General features: G+C 47.0%; 1 protein-coding gene across 1 annotated transcript in view; it reads right to left on the reverse strand.

The window, feature by feature from the left end:
* Nucleotides 1–18355, reverse strand: part of SCN8A (sodium voltage-gated channel alpha subunit 8) — a 181112-nt gene extending 162757 nt beyond the window's left edge. Inside the window, exon 1 of the mRNA XM_088465943.1 lies at nucleotides 18080–18355. Coding sequence (XP_088322069.1) covers nucleotides 18080–18355 — 276 coding nt within the window. The remainder of the gene's footprint in view (nucleotides 1–18079) is intronic.
* Between the last annotated feature and the right edge of the window lie 1947 nt (nucleotides 18356–20302).

Raw genomic sequence — 20302 nt, forward strand, 5'->3', positions numbered from 1 at the left:
AGCAGCAAACAGCACACCCACTGCCCTCACAAGCAGCAAACAGCACACCCGCTGCCATCACATGCAGCAAACAGCACACCTGCTGCCCTCACAAGCAGCAAACAGCACACCTACTGCCCTCACAAGCAGCAAACAGCACACCCACTGCCCTCACAAGCAGCAAACAGCACACCCACTGCCATCACAAGCAGCAAACAGCACACCCGCTGCCATCACAAGCAGCAAACAGCACACCCGCTGCCATCACAAGCAGCAAACAGCACACCCGCTGCCCTCACAAGCAGCAAACAGCACACCCGCTACCCTCACAAGCAGCAAACAGCACATCCACTGCCCTCACAAGCAGCAAACAGCACATCCACTGCCATCATAAGCAGCAAACAGCACATCCACTGCCCTCACAAGCAGCAAACAGCACACCCACTGCCATCATAAGCAGTAAACAGAACACCAACTGCCATCACAAGTAGCAAACAGCACATCCACTGCCATCATAAGCAGCAAACAGAACACCAACTGCCATCACAAGCAGCAAACAGCACATCCACTGCCCTCACAAGTAGCAAACAGCACACCCACTGCCATCATAAGCAGCAAACAGAATACCAACTGCCATCACAAGTTGCAAATAGCACACCCACTGCCCTCACAAGCGGCAAACAGCACATCCTCTGCCATCACAAGCAGCAAACAGCACATCCACTGCCATCATAAGCAGCAAACACCACACCCACTGCCATCATAAGCAGCAAATAGCACACCCACTGCCCTCACAAGCAGCAAACAGCACACCCACTGCCATCATAAGCAGCAAACAGAACACCAACTGCCATCACAAGTAGCAAACAGCACATCCACTGCCGTCACAAGCAGCAAACAGCACATCCACTGCCATCATAAGCAGCAAACAGAATACCAACTGCCATCACAAGTAGCAAACAGCACACCCGCTGCCCTCACAAGCAGCAAACAGCACACCCGCTACCCTCACAAGCAGCAAACAGCACATCCACTGCCCTCACAAGCAGCAAACAGCACATCCACTGCCATCACAAGCATCAAACAGCACAACCACTGCCCTCACAAGCAGCAAACAGCACATCCACTGCCATCATAAGCAGCAAACAGCACACCCACACCCATCACAAGCAGCAAACAGCACACCCACTGCCATCATAAGCAGCAAACAGCACATCCACTGCCATCACAAGCATCAAACAGCACAACCACTGCCCTCACAAGCAGCAAACAGCAGATCCACTGCCATCATAAGCAGCAAACAGCACACCAACTGCCATCACAAGCAGCAAACAGCACATCCACTGCCATCATAAGCAGCAAACAGCACACCAACTGCCATCACAAGCAGCAAACAGAACACCAACTGCCATCACAAGTAGCAAACAGTACATCCACTGCCATCATAAGCAGCAAACAGAACACCAACTGCCATCACAAGCAGCAAACAGCACATCCACTGCCATCATAAGCAGCAAACAGCACACCCACTGCCATCATAAGCAGCAAACAGAACACCAACTGCCATCACAAGTAGCAAACCGCACATCCACTGCCGTCACAAGCAGCAAACAGCACATCCACTGCCATCATAAGCAGCAAACAGAATACCAACTGCCATCACAAGTTGCAAATAGCACACCCACTGCCCTCACAAGCGGCAAACAGCACATCCTCTGCCATCACAAGCAGCAAACAGCACATCCACTGCCATCATAAGCAGCAAACACCACACCCACTGCCATCATAAGCAGCAAATAGCACACCCACTGCCCTCACAAGCAGCAAACAGCACACCCACTGCCATCATAAGCAGCAAACAGAACACCAACTGCCATCACAAGTAGCAAACAGCACATCCACTGCCGTCACAAGCAGCAAACAGCACATCCACTGCCATCATAAGCAGCAAACAGAATACCAACTGCCATCACAAGTAGCAAACAGCACACCCGCTGCCCTCACAAGCAGCAAACAGCACACCCGCTACCCTCACAAGCAGCAAACAGCACATCCACTGCCCTCACAAGCAGCAAACAGCACATCCACTGCCATCACAAGCATCAAACAGCACAACCACTGCCCTCACAAGCAGCAAACAGCACATCCACTGCCATCATAAGCAGCAAACAGCACACCCACTCCCATCACAAGCAGCAAACAGCACACCCACTGCCATCATAAGCAGCAAACAGCACATCCACTGCCATCACAAGCATCAAACAGCACAACCACTGCCCTCACAAGCAGCAAACAGCAGATCCACTGCCATCATAAGCAGCAAACAGCACACCAACTGCCATCACAAGCAGCAAACAGCACATCCACTGCCATCATAAGCAGCAAACAGCACACCAACTGCCATCACAAGCAGCAAACAGAACACCAACTGCCATCACAAGTAGCAAACAGTACATCCACTGCCATCATAAGCAGCAAACAGAACACCAACTGCCATCACAAGCAGCAAACAGCACATCCACTGCCATCATAAGCAGCAAACAGCACACCCACTGCCATCATAAGCAGCAAACAGAACACCAACTGCCATCACAAGTAGCAAACCGCACATCCACTGCCGTCACAAGCAGCAAACAGCACATCCACTGCCATCATAAGCAGCAAACAGAATACCAACTGCCATCACAAGTAGCAAACAGTACACCCACTGCCCTCACAAGCGGCAAACAGCACATCCACTGCCATCACAAGCAGCAAACAGCACATCCACTGCCCTCACAAGCAGCAAACAGCACATCCACTGCCATCACAAGCATCAAACAGCACAACCACTGCCCTCACAAGCAGCAAACAGCACATCCACTGTCATCATAAGCAGCAAACAGCACACCCACTGCCATCATAAGCAGCAAACAGCACACCCATTGCCATCACAAGCAGCAAACAGCACATCCACTGCCCTCACAAGCAGCAAATAGCACATCCACTGCCCTCACAAGCAGCAAACAGCACATCCACTGCCCTCACAAGCAGCAAACAGCACATCCACTGGCATCACAAGCATCAAACAGCACAACCACTGCCCTCACAAGCAACAAACAGGACATCCACTGCCATCACAAGCATCAAACAGCACAACCACTGCCCTCACAAGCAGCAAACAGCACATCCACTGTCATCATAAGCAGCAAACAGCACACCCACTGCCATCATAAGCAGCAAACAGCACACCCATTGCCATCACAAGCAGCAAACAGCACATCCACTGCCCTCACAAGCAGCAAATAGCACATCCACTGCCCTCACAAGCAGCAAACAGCACATCCACTGCCCTCACAAGCAGCAAACAGCACATCCACTGGCATCACAAGCATCAAACAGCACAACCACTGCCCTCACAAGCAACAAACAGCACATCCACTGCCATCACAAGCAGCAAATAGCACACCCACTGCCCTCACAAGCAGCAAACAGCACATCCACTGCCATCACAAGCAGCAAACAGAACACCCACTTCCATGATAAGCAGCAAACAGAACACCCACTGCCATCATAAGCAGCAAACCGACTGTCCACACAAGCAGCAAACAGCACACCCAACTGCCATTATAAGCAGCAAACAGTTCACCCACTGCCATCACAAGCAGCAAATAGCACATCCACTGCCCTCACAAGCAGCAAATAGCACATCCACTGCCCTCACAAGCAGCAAACAGCACATCCACTGCCCTCACAAGCAGCAAACAGCACATCCACTGGCATCACAAGCATCAAACAGCACAACCACTGCCCTCACAAGCAACAAACAGCACATCCACTGTCATCATAAGCAGCAAACAGCACACCCACTGCCATCATAAGCAGCAAACAGCACACCCATTGCCATCACAAGCAGCAAACAGCACATCCACTGCCATCACAAGCAGCAAATAGCACACCCACTGCCCTCACAAGCAGCAAACAGCACATCCACTGCCATCACAAGCAGCAAACAGAACACCCACTTCCATGATAAGCAGCAAACAGAACACCCACTGCCATCATAAGCAGCAAACCGACTGTCCACACAAGCAGCAAACAGCACATCCACTGCCCTCACAAGCAGCAAATAGCACATCCACTGCCCTCACAAGCAGCAAACAGCACATCCACTGCCCTCACAAGCAGCAAACAGCACATCCACTGGCATCACAAGCATCAAACAGCACAACCACTGCCCTCACAAGCAACAAACAGCACATCCACTGCCATCACAAGCATCAAACAGCACAACCACTGCCCTCACAAGCAGCAAACAGCACATCCACTGTCATCATAAGCAGCAAACAGCACACCCACTGCCATCTAAAGCAGCAAACAGCACACCCATTGCCATCACAAGCAGCAAACAGCACATCCACTGCCCTCACAAGCAGCAAATAGCACATCCACTGCCCTCACAAGCAGCAAACAGCACATCCACTGCCCTCACAAGCAGCAAACAGCACATCCACTGGCATCACAAGCATCAAACAGCACAACCACTGCCCTCACAAGCAACAAACAGCACATCCACTGCCATCACAAGCAGCAAATAGCACACCCACTGCCCTCACAAGCAGCAAACAGCACATCCACTGCCATCACAAGCAGCAAACAGAACACCCACTTCCATGATAAGCAGCAAACAGAACACCCACTGCCATCATAAGCAGCAAACCGACTGTCCACACAAGCAGCAAACAGCACACCCAACTGCCATTATAAGCAGCAAACAGTTCACCCACTGCCATCACAAGCAGCAAACAGCACATCCACTGCCCTCACAAGCAGCAAATAGCACATCCACTGCCCTCACAAGCAGCAAACAGCACATCCACTGGCATCACAAGCATCAAACAGCACAACCACTGCCCTCACAAGCAACAAACAGCACATCCACTGCCATCACAAGCATCAAACAGCACAACCACTGCCCTCACAAGCAGCAAACAGCACATCCACTGTCATCATAAGCAGCAAACAGCACACCCACTGCCATCATAAGCAGCAAACAGCACACCCATTGCCATCACAAGCATCAAACAGCACAACCACTGCCATCACAAGCAGCAAACAGCACATCCACTTCCATGATAAGCAGCAAACAGAACACCCACTGCCATCATAAGCAGCAAACAGAACACCCACTTCCATGATAAGCAGCAAACAGAACACCCACTGCCATCATAAGCAGCAAACCGACTGTCCACACAAGCAGCAAACAGCACATCCACTGCCCTCACAAGCAGCAAATAGCACATCCACTGCCCTCACAAGCAGCAAACAGCACATCCACTGCCCTCACAAGCAGCAAACAGCACATCCACTGGCATCACAAGCATCAAACAGCACAACCACTGCCCTCACAAGCAACAAACAGCACATCCACTGCCATCACAAGCATCAAACAGCACAACCACTGCCCTCACAAGCAGCAAACAGCACATCCACTGTCATCATAAGCAGCAAACAGCACACCCACTGCCATCATAAGCAGCAAACAGAACACCCATTGCCATCACAAGCAGCAAACAGCACATCCACTGCCCTCACAAGCAGCAAATAGCACATCCACTGCCCTCACAAGCAGCAAACAGCACATCCACTGCCCTCACAAGCAGCAAACAGCACATCCACTGGCATCACAAGCATCAAACAGCACAACCACTGCCCTCACAAGCAACAAACAGCACATCCACTGCCATCACAAGCAGCAAATAGCACACCCACTGCCCTCACAAGCAGCAAACAGCACATCCACTGCCATCACAAGCAGCAAACAGAACACCCACTTCCATGATAAGCAGCAAACAGAACACCCACTGCCATCATAAGCAGCAAACCGACTGTCCACACAAGCAGCAAACAGCACACCCAACTGCCATTATAAGCAGCAAACAGTTCACCCACTGCCATCACAAGCAGCAAACAGCACATCCACTGCCCTCACAAGCAGCAAATAGCACATCCACTGCCCTCACAAGCAGCAAACAGCACATCCACTGGCATCACAAGCATCAAACAGCACAACCACTGCCCTCACAAGCAACAAACAGCACATCCACTGCCATCACAAGCATCAAACAGCACAACCACTGCCCTCACAAGCAGCAAACAGCACACCCACTGTCATCATAAGCAGCAAACAGCACACCCACTGCCATCATAAGCAGCAAACAGCACACCCATTGCCATCACAAGCATCAAACAGCACAACCACTGCCATCACAAGCAGCAAACAGCACATCCACTTCCATGATAAGCAGCAAACAGAACACCCACTGCCATCATAAGCAGCAAACAGAACACCCACTTCCATGATAAGCAGCAAACAGAACACCCACTGCCATCATAAGCAGCAAACCGACTGTCCACACAAGCAGCAAACAGCACACCCAACTGCCATTATAAGCAGCAAACAGCACACCCACTGCCATCACAAGCAGCAAACAGTACACCCACTGCCATTACTAGCAGCATATAGAACACCCACTGCTAGCAGTCATTTAATACAAATAACTCCACTCAAGCATCTGGTCATATACTGCAACATTATTTCAAGTTAGAAAAAGGTTTCCAAACCTCTCCACATGTAGGGTATAAACTATGCTGAATTCCACTATTCCTTGACAAATAAACATTTTACAAATCCTGTGAATATGTGGATGGATTACTGTTGCAACAATGATAATCATAAAATGTTTCTACAACCCCTTTATATCTATACTAGAGACCTGCCCCCGGCTTTGCACGGGAGCAATTTCATCTCGCCAAAGCCCCCTGCATCTCTTACCAACCTACACCATGTCACCACAGTGCCCTGCATCTCACCACAACCCCCTGCTTCTAACTCCTGCTCCCTGCATCTCACCAAGGTCACCACAACACCCACTGCTGCTGCCCTGCAGCTGTTTGGGGTCCGGCCACTGGGATGTGCTGGGAAGGGCAGGATGATCATGGATGAGAGATTTGTATTGCAGCTGCCATAAGCAATATCAGCAGCATGTCCCCGGGGCTGGGGCACCTGTGCATATTTCTGCAGCCTCCACGCGCACCCCTCCCCAGTTGCAGAACATGGCGATGAGCAATGTCCTCTTTGCACAATGTACCCTGTATTTTCTGGGCTTCCTGTTAAGCTTCCTCGCCATAGTGTCCCTGTCCGAGAACAGCACTGACTTCCATAGGAGGTGCCACCTGTTCACCGAGGGCGTGTGGCTGAGCGGGAACATCCCGCTGGAGAGGGAGCACTTCATGGTGGAGAAGTGGTTCCGGAGTCCGCCTGCAGGTTCAGCATAAGGATGGACATTAGAATCCGATGGTTACTAACCATCAATAGTTTTTTTCCGATGTTAGTGTTTTTACCATTTGATGGTGGTGGTGCGATATTTGCCACAATCGAATGGAAATAATTTGATGGTGTTCTTTTTAATTCCTGATAGCTATGCCTCCCCTGGCTCCTTCCTGGCTACTGTGTCTGCCTCAGGACAACTTTAATGGGTTCGCTGAGGCTGTCTCTTACTCTGTCTCAGACAAGACCCTGCTCAGTCCCTGACTCCCTCCGCTCTCTAGGCTGCTGCTAAACAACAGGGCATATTGCTATCTCTGATTAGCCCTCACTGGGCCTGATTCAGCAAGGATCGCTGTTGCTAATACGCACACAATCAGCCATTTGTCATACTGTACATGCTTATGCATCGCAGGGCGTGTGCACGAACCAGCAACTGCGATTTCAGTGACAACACAGACCCATTGCAGAGTGATTGACAGGAAGTGCCATTTGTGGGAGATGACGGGGTTGGTCGGAGAAACACAGGTGTGTCAGTGTGTTTGAACGCCACTGCATGGGCGTGCATAAATTAGGCACTGCGATAGGATACACAGCGTGAGCTCCCACTGTGTGCAATGAAGTTAGCAATTTCTAAGTAGTAAGGTCAGGGCTGCTGTAATTCTATGTGAGGGACCGATGGTACTCGATGGTACTAATGGTTTCGCTATTTAGCTAAGTATTACGGATGTGCATAAGAGGATGTGGGTGTCCTTATGTTAGGCTGCGACGGCATTGTGACTGCAATCATTAGATTTTTGCAGTGGATATGCGTGCGATTACGGAGCTGCGATCGCAATAGCGATTCTTACTGAATCAGACCCACTGTCTCTTGCTATTTCAGCACCCTGGCCAGCTCTTATACAGTAGTTTGGTGCATAATTGTGTTCCGTGACTATGCTTCACTAAAATCATTACTGCTTGGCTCCCTTTTGTCACAGATGAATGGCTCAAACACTAAAACTTTCCTCGACCACTGCTGTACAGAACAGTGAAAATCACATAAGAATCCGTCCAGTGCTTCAAGAGATTAGCCTGAACGAACAGGCAGACCCCTATACCAGGGACTATTTTATATAGAGAGATATACATAATGTTATCATTACATGGACCGTATTCAATTAGGGATGATGTATGGTCACTGGGCCTTATTCAGAGCCACTCGTAAGCAGCCGCTCGTATGCTCCGAGCGATGTTCGCACGACTGCGCATGCGTATGGGTTGTAATATGCATGCGCGAACCAGTCATTGCGGTTGGAAATTGTGTGCTTGCAAAATAGCGAGTGCCTGCTAATTTGAGTGACAGAATGAGGCGTTTGTGGGTGGTAACAGGGGAAGGTGCTTGAAAACGGGGAGTGGAGATCCGAACGCAGGCGTGCCAAAAAGTCAAAACGGGCGTTTTAAGGGTGTGCATAATTAACAAAGCAGCGTCATCGACCACGTCACTTGGTTGTTTCTTAGCCTGAACTGATCGCATGATTGTGGTAGGAAAATCCAACCACAAGCACTGCGAGCAGTTCAGATGCCTTTCGATGTACTCGATTAATCAAATAAATAGCGGAGATGACGTAGGATGCGAGCGGCCAGGGGGCGTCTTTACAAAATAGCTAGCGCATATTTCGTTCGCTCGCTCTGACATAGAGGCATCAACAGACTGCAAAGAGCGAGCGCTCAATTTAAATAGCCGGCCCCTTTTTTCTAAATGAGCGAGCGCAAATAGCGTCCGGCTCTGAATCAGGCCCACTATGTGCAGCTGCAGGCATCCCTTCTTATTACAGTAACCCAGCATCACAATATTCCTGTGCTCTTCTATGTGGTGCAAGGAAAAAAAAAAATCTCTTTGTATAAATAAATAGTATCATTATTTTCTGAATGTCTTCAAACATCCTATAAATATATTATTCTTCGAGCTTTACGTTGCTTAATTTGTGAACGTTTGCTCTTCAGTTTATTCTCCATTGCAACTGTATGTCTAATGTTTACCTGCTTTGCATTTCAGCTGCCCAGATTGAACGTACCCATGGTTACTTATTTTACTTTTTATTCTTTGCTATGTGTAATTTTTCAAAATAATTAATTACACTTAAAAAGCCTTTCTTTGGCTAAAAAAAACTCAAATTGCAAGGAATTTAAAATTAGTATTAAGGCTGAAATTTGTCATTCACAGGCCATGTCCACTGTATAGACAGAGCATTTTATTTATGGAGGTCATTGCAAGTCAAACATTCAGATTTAGGAAGTAAAATTGTTCACTTTTTATCGGCTACATTATATAATAATAAAGCCAAAGCCGTCGCACGACCAGCATAGATACGCCCACTATCTCACATCAGTAATACTTTGCAGTCCTGCGTATACATCAGGAACATCGCGTAACATCGGCCCCTCACGCACAATTACAGCAAGTCTGACCTTACTCAGAAATCGCTAACCTCGTCGCATGCAGTAAGTACTCAATCTGCGTATGCTGTCGCAGTGGCTAATTTATGCTCACCCAAGCAACGGCGTTCAAACGGGCAGGCACACCTGCGTTCCTCCAACCGCTCCCCCGTCACCACCCCCACACGCTGACGTCCCATCCCTCAGTCTGAGATGGCTTTGTATCTGCGTAGGTGATCGCAGTGCGATCGCAATGCCAACCCGCGCACGCGCACTATAATGGATGAGCAGTATGCACTATCGGCCGATCTGCGTACGCTGTTGCAGTTGCAATCTGTAGTGAATCAGCCCTACAGGTATGTCTACAAACTTTGTAAAATCACAGCAGCTACTTCAGGTAAATTATTTATCGCTCTGAGATATATTAATGTCTAATTCACCAGTTTACTTGTGAATTCAAGACAATATAATTGAACTTGGTTCGTAATGTTGTGCTATTTATAAAACCTGTACGCTGTGACATTTCTGCAATGTATTATTGGACACATTAGTGTCATTTTAAAGTATGTTTTCAAAGTGTTTTGCTTTGCTAACCTAATCGAATGGACTTGTCTACATACAAACACACAGTCACAAACACACTAAAAAACCACATACTTGGCTGTACTAGGTGCCTCTTTCTACACTACGTGTGGGTTTCAGAAGTATTAATGCTCAGTAAAAAAACAATGGGAGTTCTATGTGAAAGCTTCTTAAGTACATTGTTTAGTATTACACTGTACCATGCTGCAAGGGAAGTTTTGAAATGTGTTAATAGACAACAAGGACAAAGAACAAGGGACATCATTCAGGTTGGATCGCAAGTCTGCAATGCAACGCACCCGCACGTTGCGAAAATATGCGAATGAATGCGATCGCAGCACTATACCAAGACGCCCACCAGCTTATAAAGCCACCCACTTCCCATTACATACATCTGCAAGTCAGCGAAAACATCAGTAACATCGAGTAAGATTGGACCCATACGCAGAGTTGTGGATGAGCTTGACATGACCTACAACCTGCGAAGCTTCCTGCCGCGCCATGTAGAGCTCTGGCTGCGTATGCTGGGGCTTAATTATGCACGACCCTGTAACGGCGGTCAAACGCACTAGCACACCTGCATTTCACCGACCACCCCCCCATCACCGCCCACAAACGGCACTTCCTGTCAATCACTCTGTGATGGGTCTGCATAGTCAGTGCAATCACAATCCAGATCGCAGCGGCCGGTTCGCGCACGCGCTCTGCAGCGCATACGCATGTGCAGACCACAAATATCGACCGGTTGCGTGCGAACGCATACCTGTGATCCAAGCTGAATGAGGCCCAAGGTGCACTGTATATACAAGCAGAGACATCAGGAAATTGACCCTGTATATTAGTGACAGGCAGCCTGACACACTTCAGGGGCCACATGGTTGGCTGGCCCTCTACCCCACACAGTGCCCTCAATGGCCCTCATTCAGAGCCGTACGCTCTGAGCAGAGCGCACGCTCTGAATGAGGGCCGGGCTCCATTTTCATGGAGCGTCCTCCTGGACGCTCGTATAGCTGTGGGTCACCACCCACAGGCTATACGAGCGTGCTTTGTGATGGCCGCGATGGTCGAGACCATCGCGACCATCGAATTTACGAGCCGGAGCCTGCGGTTGAGGTTTTCAACCGCAAGCTCCGGAGTGATTTTGGCTCTATCAGAGCCAAAATCACTCCCACTGACATCACTAGTGATGTCAGTGGGCCGGCTTTTGACGGGAGGCGTACCCGTGGGAACGCCCCCGTCAGGGAGGCACGCCCACCAAAGGGGGCGTGCTATCAATCAACATTGACAGCACGCCCCCTTGGATCGGACACAACGAGCGAAGGACTTTCCTTCGCTCGTCGCGTCTGGCGCATGCGCACGACGGAGCTCCCTCCATCGTGCGCATGCTCAGTGCATAACATCGACCCACTTGCGAGCGGACAGCTGCTCGCGAGTGGGTCTGAATCAGGCCCAATGTCAGCAATAAGTTAGAACAATGCATTTAATAGATGAAAGAGACACCTATCTGTAATAGCATATTAGTAGACATTTTAAATTAACTCATAGGAAAATGCCGGGGGGGGGACAACGGGGGGAAAAACTCCCACTTCGATTAGAAGATCCAATCATGACCACAATGGCAGTAGTATATGATTTTACTACATCCGTGGCCACAATATAGTATAAGGGACAGAACAGAGCTGTTGAGCAGCGACAGCTTTCACTACCAAGTCTGATTTGTAACCCTAACCATCCCTTCCGCAAGCCTAACCCTAACCCTCCCCGGGGGGGGTGCCTAACCCTAAGTCCCCCCAGGGGTGCATAAACCTAACCCACCCTCCCCGCGGCTAACGCTAACCCTGTCCCCACTTACCTTAGTTTGGGAAGCCGTCTGTCGGGATTCTGTCATCGGGCTAAAGATAGGCTTCGGGAATTAGACACCTATCTTTAGTCCTAAATCAGGATTTCAACACCGGGATTCCGTCAGACGGCTTCCCGGGCGTCTGTATTCTGACTACATCCCATTTAGTGGGATATTCAACCTTTTCCTGACCCACTTATATTATTTATATGAGATATAAACATTAGACTCCCTCTCCCCTACAACCTATACTACAGGACATCTACACTGAAGTGGCAAAAGTTATGGGATAGATACATAGTATCATGTATGATCACGTATAGCCCAGTGAAGTGCAGCAACTCGACGTGGCATCGAATCCACAAGTGGACAAATGACCTCTGGAGAGATATTGACCTATGCAGGCCGGATAACTTCCCACAGCTCCCTGAAATTTGTAGGTGCAGGATCTTGGGTGCGAATGGACCCCTCCACCACGTCCCATAAATGCTCAATTGTTTGTTTTTTTTCGGGCGAACGTGGTGGCTACAGCATTCGTCAGAACTCTCCAGAATGCTGATCGAACCAATTCTGGACTACTTGGGACTGATAACACGGTGCATTATCCTGCTGGAATATTCTATCGTGGGGATACATAAAGTCCATGAAGGGCTGCAAATGGTCATCAAGCAATGTTACGTAGGGGTTACCGGGCATGACCAAACCCATGCCAAGTGAACAAACCCCACACCATGATGTAACCACCACCAGCCTGCATAGTGCCTTGTTGAAAATTGGGGTCCATAGCCTCATGGGATCTGCGCCAAACCAGAACTCTTATCATCAGCCTGAAACAACTGCAACCATGACTCATTGGACCATGCCACGACACCGGTGTCAGTGTTAACAGGGGCACTCTGGTGGGCCTTCTGTTCCCATATCCCATGGAAGCCAAAGAACGATGGTCTGACCTGCTGGATATGTGTCTGATACCTCCTGCATTGAATGTGGCTGTGATGTGAGCCAGTGTCGCTTGTCTGTTACCACTAACATTTCTGTCCAGATGCTGCTGGTCACGATTGTTATGCACCTGTGGTAAGTCACTGTGTTGTCCACAGTGGATGGTAATGCCTTCCATGAGGTATTCCCAGTACACACGTGACACTGTAGATCGAGAAATGCTGAATGTCCTCACAAATTCGGAAATGGAATGTCCCATCCATCGGGCACCCACTATCATGCCCCATTCGAACTCCGATAATTCACATTGCCTTACCATGAGCAGCCTAGCCGGTGTTCACACTAAAGGTGCGTACACACTGGGCGATAAAGTGGACGACAGAACGATAACGATATCGTTATCGTTCAGTCGTCCACTTTATCGTCCATTTTTAACCCCAAAAAGATGAACGATGATGGCGACGCGCGTTCTCGCGAGTCATTCGTCATCATCGTTCATCGGGCTGACATGTCAGGGAATGGGGGAGAGAGCCCGGCGCTGAACGATATCGTTAATGATATCGTTCAGCGGCTGTGCTCAATGTCATGAACAACATTGAGCACAGCCTGCCGGGAACACACTACACGATATCGCTCAGGGAGCATATCGTGTAGTGTGTATGCACCTTAACTCATGAGATGTCAGATTACAACTGATGCAGGTCTGGACATTACCAAGACGTCACAGTACTGTGACGCCACCTACCATTACCTTTACATGCTGCTATCCCATGACTTATGGCACTTCAGTGTATAGTGTTACATATTAAAACTGTATTTCATACACTATCCAGTGTATAAGACCAATATGTACATAGAGATGTGGCCTCATACATCTAGTCTGAATACTCCATGTGGTGCGAGAAGCCTGGTGAGAGTGAGCCGCCAGGTCCCATGCCACTCTGCTCACACAGAGAATCATTTTCGCCCAAAAATGCAATGCGATGTGACTAAGACGCACCAGGAGACTGCACTGATTAATTTGATATGCGACACTGTGTGCAACTGTGAGCCGTATTCAATTTGAGCCGAGCCGCAATACTTTTTCGCGTCCAGGACTTTTCGCCTACTTCGCCTGTTTTGTAGGCGGAAAAGTATCGCGCGCATGCCCGCTTTACCCCGTATTCAATTTGAAAGTACGCGAAAACGGGACCCGGCGAAACTTGAACAGGCGGAGAGTACTGTCAGATTTGGGGAAATCAGCCGGACACCCCCCAAAAGATGCTCTGACATGGGGGTTCCCTATGGTACCCCCCGATTTGGCTTGCTGAAAGTATTTGGTGTTTTTAAACGGGCAGAATAGTATTCAGGAGTATTTTTCCCAGAAAGTAACTTATCCCAGCAAATTTGGGGTACTTGAAAATGGGGGTCAGCATATTTAAAAGTTGCTAAAGTGAAGTTGAAAAAATCGTGAAAAATCCACCTGCCGCAAGCACCTGCAATCAAAAAAACACTTGGGGCATACTTGGGGACCCCCCTCCCCCCAGAGTCAAGTTCGCTAATTTTTAACTTTGTCCCCCAACATTTTTTTTTTTCGCCCCCAAAATGATTTTTTTGGGTGTTCTTAAGTGTTTTTTTTTTTTGTTAATTGACACAGTTTACCTTTGGGGAACTGTCTGAAGGGTTCCCGCAATGTTGCACCCCAAAACCCCAATTCTGCACTTTTTTCCGCCTGCTATTCATAGGCAAAACTTTTCCACCTATTACATTGCATTGACTTTCTGCCTAGGCGGAAAGTCTTTCAAATTGAATACGGGGTAATAGCAAAACAGGCGAAAATGACGTCATCGGCGAAAAAGTATCGCGGATCCGGACTTTTCGCCTCAAACTGTGTCTGATAATGAAGCACAACGGATTTTGGTGTAGAAAAAAGCCGCAGATGCTGCTTGGTATACAGATTCAGACGCAGTCGCACCTATCGTGTTTCCCCGATTAGAAGACACTGTCTTATATTTTTTTTCTGTCAAAAAAACCCCATAGGGCTTATTTTCGGGGTAGGGCTTATTTTAATTAACATTTTTTTTTTTAAATCTCCCCCTCCCTGTTGAATGCAGTCTGAATGCGCGCCATTTCCCCACTCACCTTTACCTTCCTCCACGGTCCACAGCTCTTGATCCGCGGCTCCTCCGATGTCGACCTCATTGAAAGCTTGTTTTGGAGTCTGACTACTGTATCTCACTGTAAGCTGGTGGAGGAGAGGCCCGAGCGGGTCGGGCAGCCTCCTCCAGCTCTATCATTTAGTAAGGGACCGGGTCGGCGGGCGGTAGCAGTGGCGGCCGGGCCTCCTTTCCCCCCTGGCGGCATCCATTTCATGCGGGGGGCGGAGCTGGGGGCATTTTAGTGTAGGACCGGACAAAATGGGGATTTAGGTAGGGCTTATTTTCGGGGTAGGGCTTATTTTGGACCGTGTTTCAAAAGTAGGGGTAGGGCTTATTTTCGGGGAAACACGGTAGATATACAAGTGTCACATAACAAATTAATCAGTGCAGTCTCTTAGTGAATCTTAGTCACATCGCATTGCTAAAAAAAAGATGCTCAGTGCAAGCAGAGTCACACGGGACCAGCGCGGTGAGGAGTATATGTACAGGGCTGGTGTTAGGTTATTTTGCAGCTCCTCCAGACCCTCGTACTTCTTCCAATGCTCCGCAGAGCAGGTGGCATGGATTGTGCAATGGTGCCCACATCTGGGGAAAAAAACACTGCATTGAGTTTACGCGGTCTGGTCCTACGGCTGGGATGTACTGTTGTTAGATTGTTAGATTGTTGACAGTGTAATGTGTACAGGAGAATGCCAACGCAGTTGTATTGTTATTTAAAACATGTTAATCGTGTTAGCATGATAACTGTAGAGATGATGCCTTACTACTATGTTTAAAGTTATCATGTCGACACAGTTAACAAGGCTTAGATAGCATTACTCCATGTCAGCATTCTCCCGCCAACATCACGCTATCAATAGCATAGGTATCGACAAATAGTATGTATCCCCTACTGCCCAAAGTAAAGGCTTTCTGTGATCAATTGCCCTGTATATGTCTGAAGTATTACATACACTGTACCTATATGAAGCTCTAAAATCAATGCATTTGGAAACCCCCTTCTAGAGATCCTGTGTTTGCCCCTGTAGCTATAACAAACAAATGTGCCAGTAAAGCTGGAAGATGAGGGCAGCAGACGAAGACTCGTAGGGCCGCATGCGGTCTTAGCACCCGTTGTCCATCACTGCTGTATATAATTATGTTATCTAGCTGAGTCATTTTCCTATGCAGGCTCTGCAGTTTCTCTAAGCTTTTGTATAAAGTAACAAGTAGTGGATTTGAATGCCTTGTGTTCTATAAGTAAGGAACTCTTGCAAATGCTAAGTTGTCGCTTTCAAAAAATGTTTAAATTATTATTTGTGTCCTGCAGTGGCCATAAAAATAAGTTGATGAAGGTGTCCGTAAATAATTTTGAATTAAGATACAGGTAAAGAAACCTCTCCCCTGAATGCTTTACAAATTGAAACACACAATACATAAATACATACAGTATGTGCTATATCTATATAAATTATCCTTAATTTACCTTTTACCTGTTTTATATGGTTTCATTAAGCTGAGTGACAGAAACCTGCTTACAGTCATGTATCAGTAATGACAGTGTGACTAGTCTATGTACCAATATGCTCTCTGCACTCTGGGAAAGGCCTTTGTGATAACTAACTGCAGACAGTGGGCCTGATTCACTATGGATCGCAACTGCGATCGCGGCAGCGATTACGCATGCAGTCTCACTGCGATAGTATGCTAATTCATTGCGATCGCTATGCTGTTGCAGCACTATATAAGGACGCCCACTTTACCTTACACACTGTTTAGCAAGACTGCAAAACCATCGGTACCATCGAGTACCATCGCAGCCTGACACACACTTGCCCAAGCTCTGACCTTACTCAGGAATTGCTAACCTCATTGCACGCTATGAGTGCTCAGGCTACGTAAGGCATCGCAGTGGATAATTTATGCACAGCGTTTGAACGCACTGGCACGCCTGCATTTCGAAAGTCCCACAAACAGTATTCTTCAATCATTTGCTTAACTTTGTCTCCTGTTTGCTTAAGTTAATGTAGCAGGAGGCACAGGTCATTATCTGATTACCTCCATCCTATACAGATAGAGCCATAGAGCAGGGCTGCAACTAGGGGGGGGCTGGAGGTGCACGTGCTCCAGGGTGCGCCGCTTCACCCGGCGCCAGTGTCCCCCAGCCCGGCGCCACAGGGAGACTCCAAGCCGGACGCCCACTGAGATGTTATCACCAGCGGGCGCCCGGCTCCTTCTCTGCAGCGCCATGCTAGCCGGAGGCTGGAGTTCTCTCCTGAACTCCAGCTTCCGGCTCTCCCCACAGGCACTATGGGAGAGACGTAATGACGTAACGTCAGTTCTCAGTGCACGACTCTGACGCTGTAGTGACTTCTGGAGGCTCCCGTATGTTGTCATTTATTTATTGGTCCTATTTTGTGAGAGGGCCTGGAGCTTTGAACCCCTTGATAACTAAGTGTAGATTAATACGTTCCTTTCTTGTTTTAGAACTAATTATTAAACTGATAACATGCCTCCATCAGTATATCTGACATTAATTTTTTAAAGTGTGTTTTATAACACATCTGAAAATTTCCAATTCTATGCAAAACCATTGTGTGATTATACGGATACATTATATGCCAATCATAGACAATATCCAAGCAATGATTGCGCCAGTATCTTGAATATAATATCCAGGACAAACGCCCCCTATTACCAATACTGTGTTTTGTAGATAAAGATGAATTTCCATAAATCCAGTGTGACTGCAATAAATCACCACATCTGAAAAGCAAACACCTGTATATGCAGCTACATCCAATACAGCCTAACTGCATTCCCACTGACTCCTTAGATGAATAAATGAAAGCATCTCAAGCACATGTCATTCCCGTGAATTACATTTCTCAGACTCACTTTCTGGTTTAAATAAAAAGGGTCTAAGTCTTCGATTGGCTTAGCAATCATATTGGAAGGAACATCACCGTAGATAAACGGCACATTTTTGCCTACTTCCAGGTCAGTGTTTGGTGTTGGTTTATTATCGTCATCGTCGTCTCTGTGGCTGCTGTCTGGCTTTGGTGGCTTTTTCTTCTTCTCCTCAGCTATGCGTTTTTCAATGGCAGCCAATGATTCCCGAGTAAATTCTTTGAAGCTGTCAGGGCCGGGTGGTGCAATAAGCAGAGCTGCCATCTTTTCATCCTGCAGCAACTTCTTTATTTATATAGCACCCAAGACAGTCAAACTCTGCACAGAAAAAAAAAGAGAAGATACATAATAAAATAGAATGACCAACATAACAGCGACATATACCTAAAGAGTTTACGCAATCCTACCACATGGGCAGCTGAGTGAGAAGCGTGGCCGACAAATATCATAAAGTTGGTCTCCGAGTAATGATGTAGCCAAATAAACTGCATAACCTATACATGAATTGTACAAACACAATGAAGTGAAGGGCCGGAACAAGCGCCCTCATCAACACAGCAACAGTTTATACCAGTGATTCCCAAACTATGCGCCATGACACCCTGTGGTGCCTCAGGACACTTGCAGGTATGCCTCAGGTTGGTGGTCCAGCACCAAATCAAATTATTTATGGTCAATGTAATTTCAATATGTGGACAAATAGAAGTGCAAACCTGTTCACCACCACATAACTGAGCCTAAGGATGACAGGTAATCACAATTTACTTCACTTTACTTTTCTCAATAATAGACTTAAACTTAGGGGTGCAATGAAAACATTTCTGACACCGTAGGGCGCCGTGATTCAAAAAAGTTTGGGAACCACTGGTTTAGACTGTTTACAGCAGGACTAACCTGACCAGACATTATGAAATTAGTGAAGGGCACCCTTACCCCTTACTCTTATATGTAAAAATTGGTATCTCACAGTAGTGTTAGCTAAAGTTACACAATCCTAACAACGGGGAGGGGACGGGGGAATAATACACAATCCCATGTCAAGCTACTAACATATTAACCATTAAGATGTCAGGATAAATAGACTCCCAGACTCTCCACCAAATCCAAACGAAACAAGAACATTTTAGGGGTAAAGATAAAATTCCAAGCAGAAACCAACATCATATGTAGATCATGTGTAGAAAATAACCTGGGGGATCTACACATCTGAGAATCTTGTAGCAGCACACCTGCCCATTTGAAATAATTGGAGAGGAGTGAGCTACACCATTGGCAAGACATAATGAATTTGATAAAATCTGATACATAGTTTACCCTCTTTAGTCCTCAACAAAACTAAGTGAGAATCCTCATCTGAGAAACCACCAACATCACTTACTTATCAATATGTCTTAGGGCCATTAAGCCATCCGACAAGACTAGGGGACAGCGAAAAGCAATGGAATTTGCTGGTGCTAGATTAGTAAATATTAATAAATAAAATAAATAAATATAGAAGATCAGTTTGACAGAACCTCAATTCTTAATGAAGTTCTTAATTGGGGTACCGCTGTAGAAGGGTGAACCCCAGACTGGTTAGTAGCCACAAGCATCTCTTTGTGTTACTCCCTGAAGGAAAAACTGCAAATATTATTTACAAAGACATTTTGTGATGAATGTCTACAATATAAAATATACATCACAATATTAGATGCCACTACTGTCTTTGTAAAATGAGTTCCGCTGAGCAATAACAGACATCCACGTGAGCAAAGCTGCGGGCAAACGCTAGTAGATAATAATACAGTGCAAGGCATCACGTGTATATCAGTGCTTTTAGACCATTCACATATGATTTCAAAAAGTATTCAAGAATTATATGATTTCATACCAAACAACAGTGTAAATGGTTTTCATAAAAGCCTTCAATCATTATCTGTGTTGAGGTAGGTATGCTTTCTGTAGGCAAAGAACAAAATGTCTACATTTGACAAAGATTTGTTTTATTAACTATCCTACAGCTATAAAATTGGGCACATATTTGAAAAATATTATGATGCCTTTAATTGTAACAGTTGAATATAACGTGTTTAGCTTTCTATGAACTACATTTACATTAAAGATGCAACACTTGTAAGCATAAGAGAAGCAGCCCTTTATAATATATAACATAAAGTGCTATTTATTATGCATTATCTGGTGTTAATAAAATATACAGAGAGGGTAATACAA

This window comes from Taudactylus pleione, unplaced genomic scaffold (genome assembly GCF_031769625.1).
Source record: "Taudactylus pleione unplaced genomic scaffold, aTauple2 ptg000065l, whole genome shotgun sequence".
In the NCBI taxonomy this organism is placed as follows: domain Eukaryota; kingdom Metazoa; phylum Chordata; class Amphibia; order Anura; family Myobatrachidae; genus Taudactylus; species Taudactylus pleione.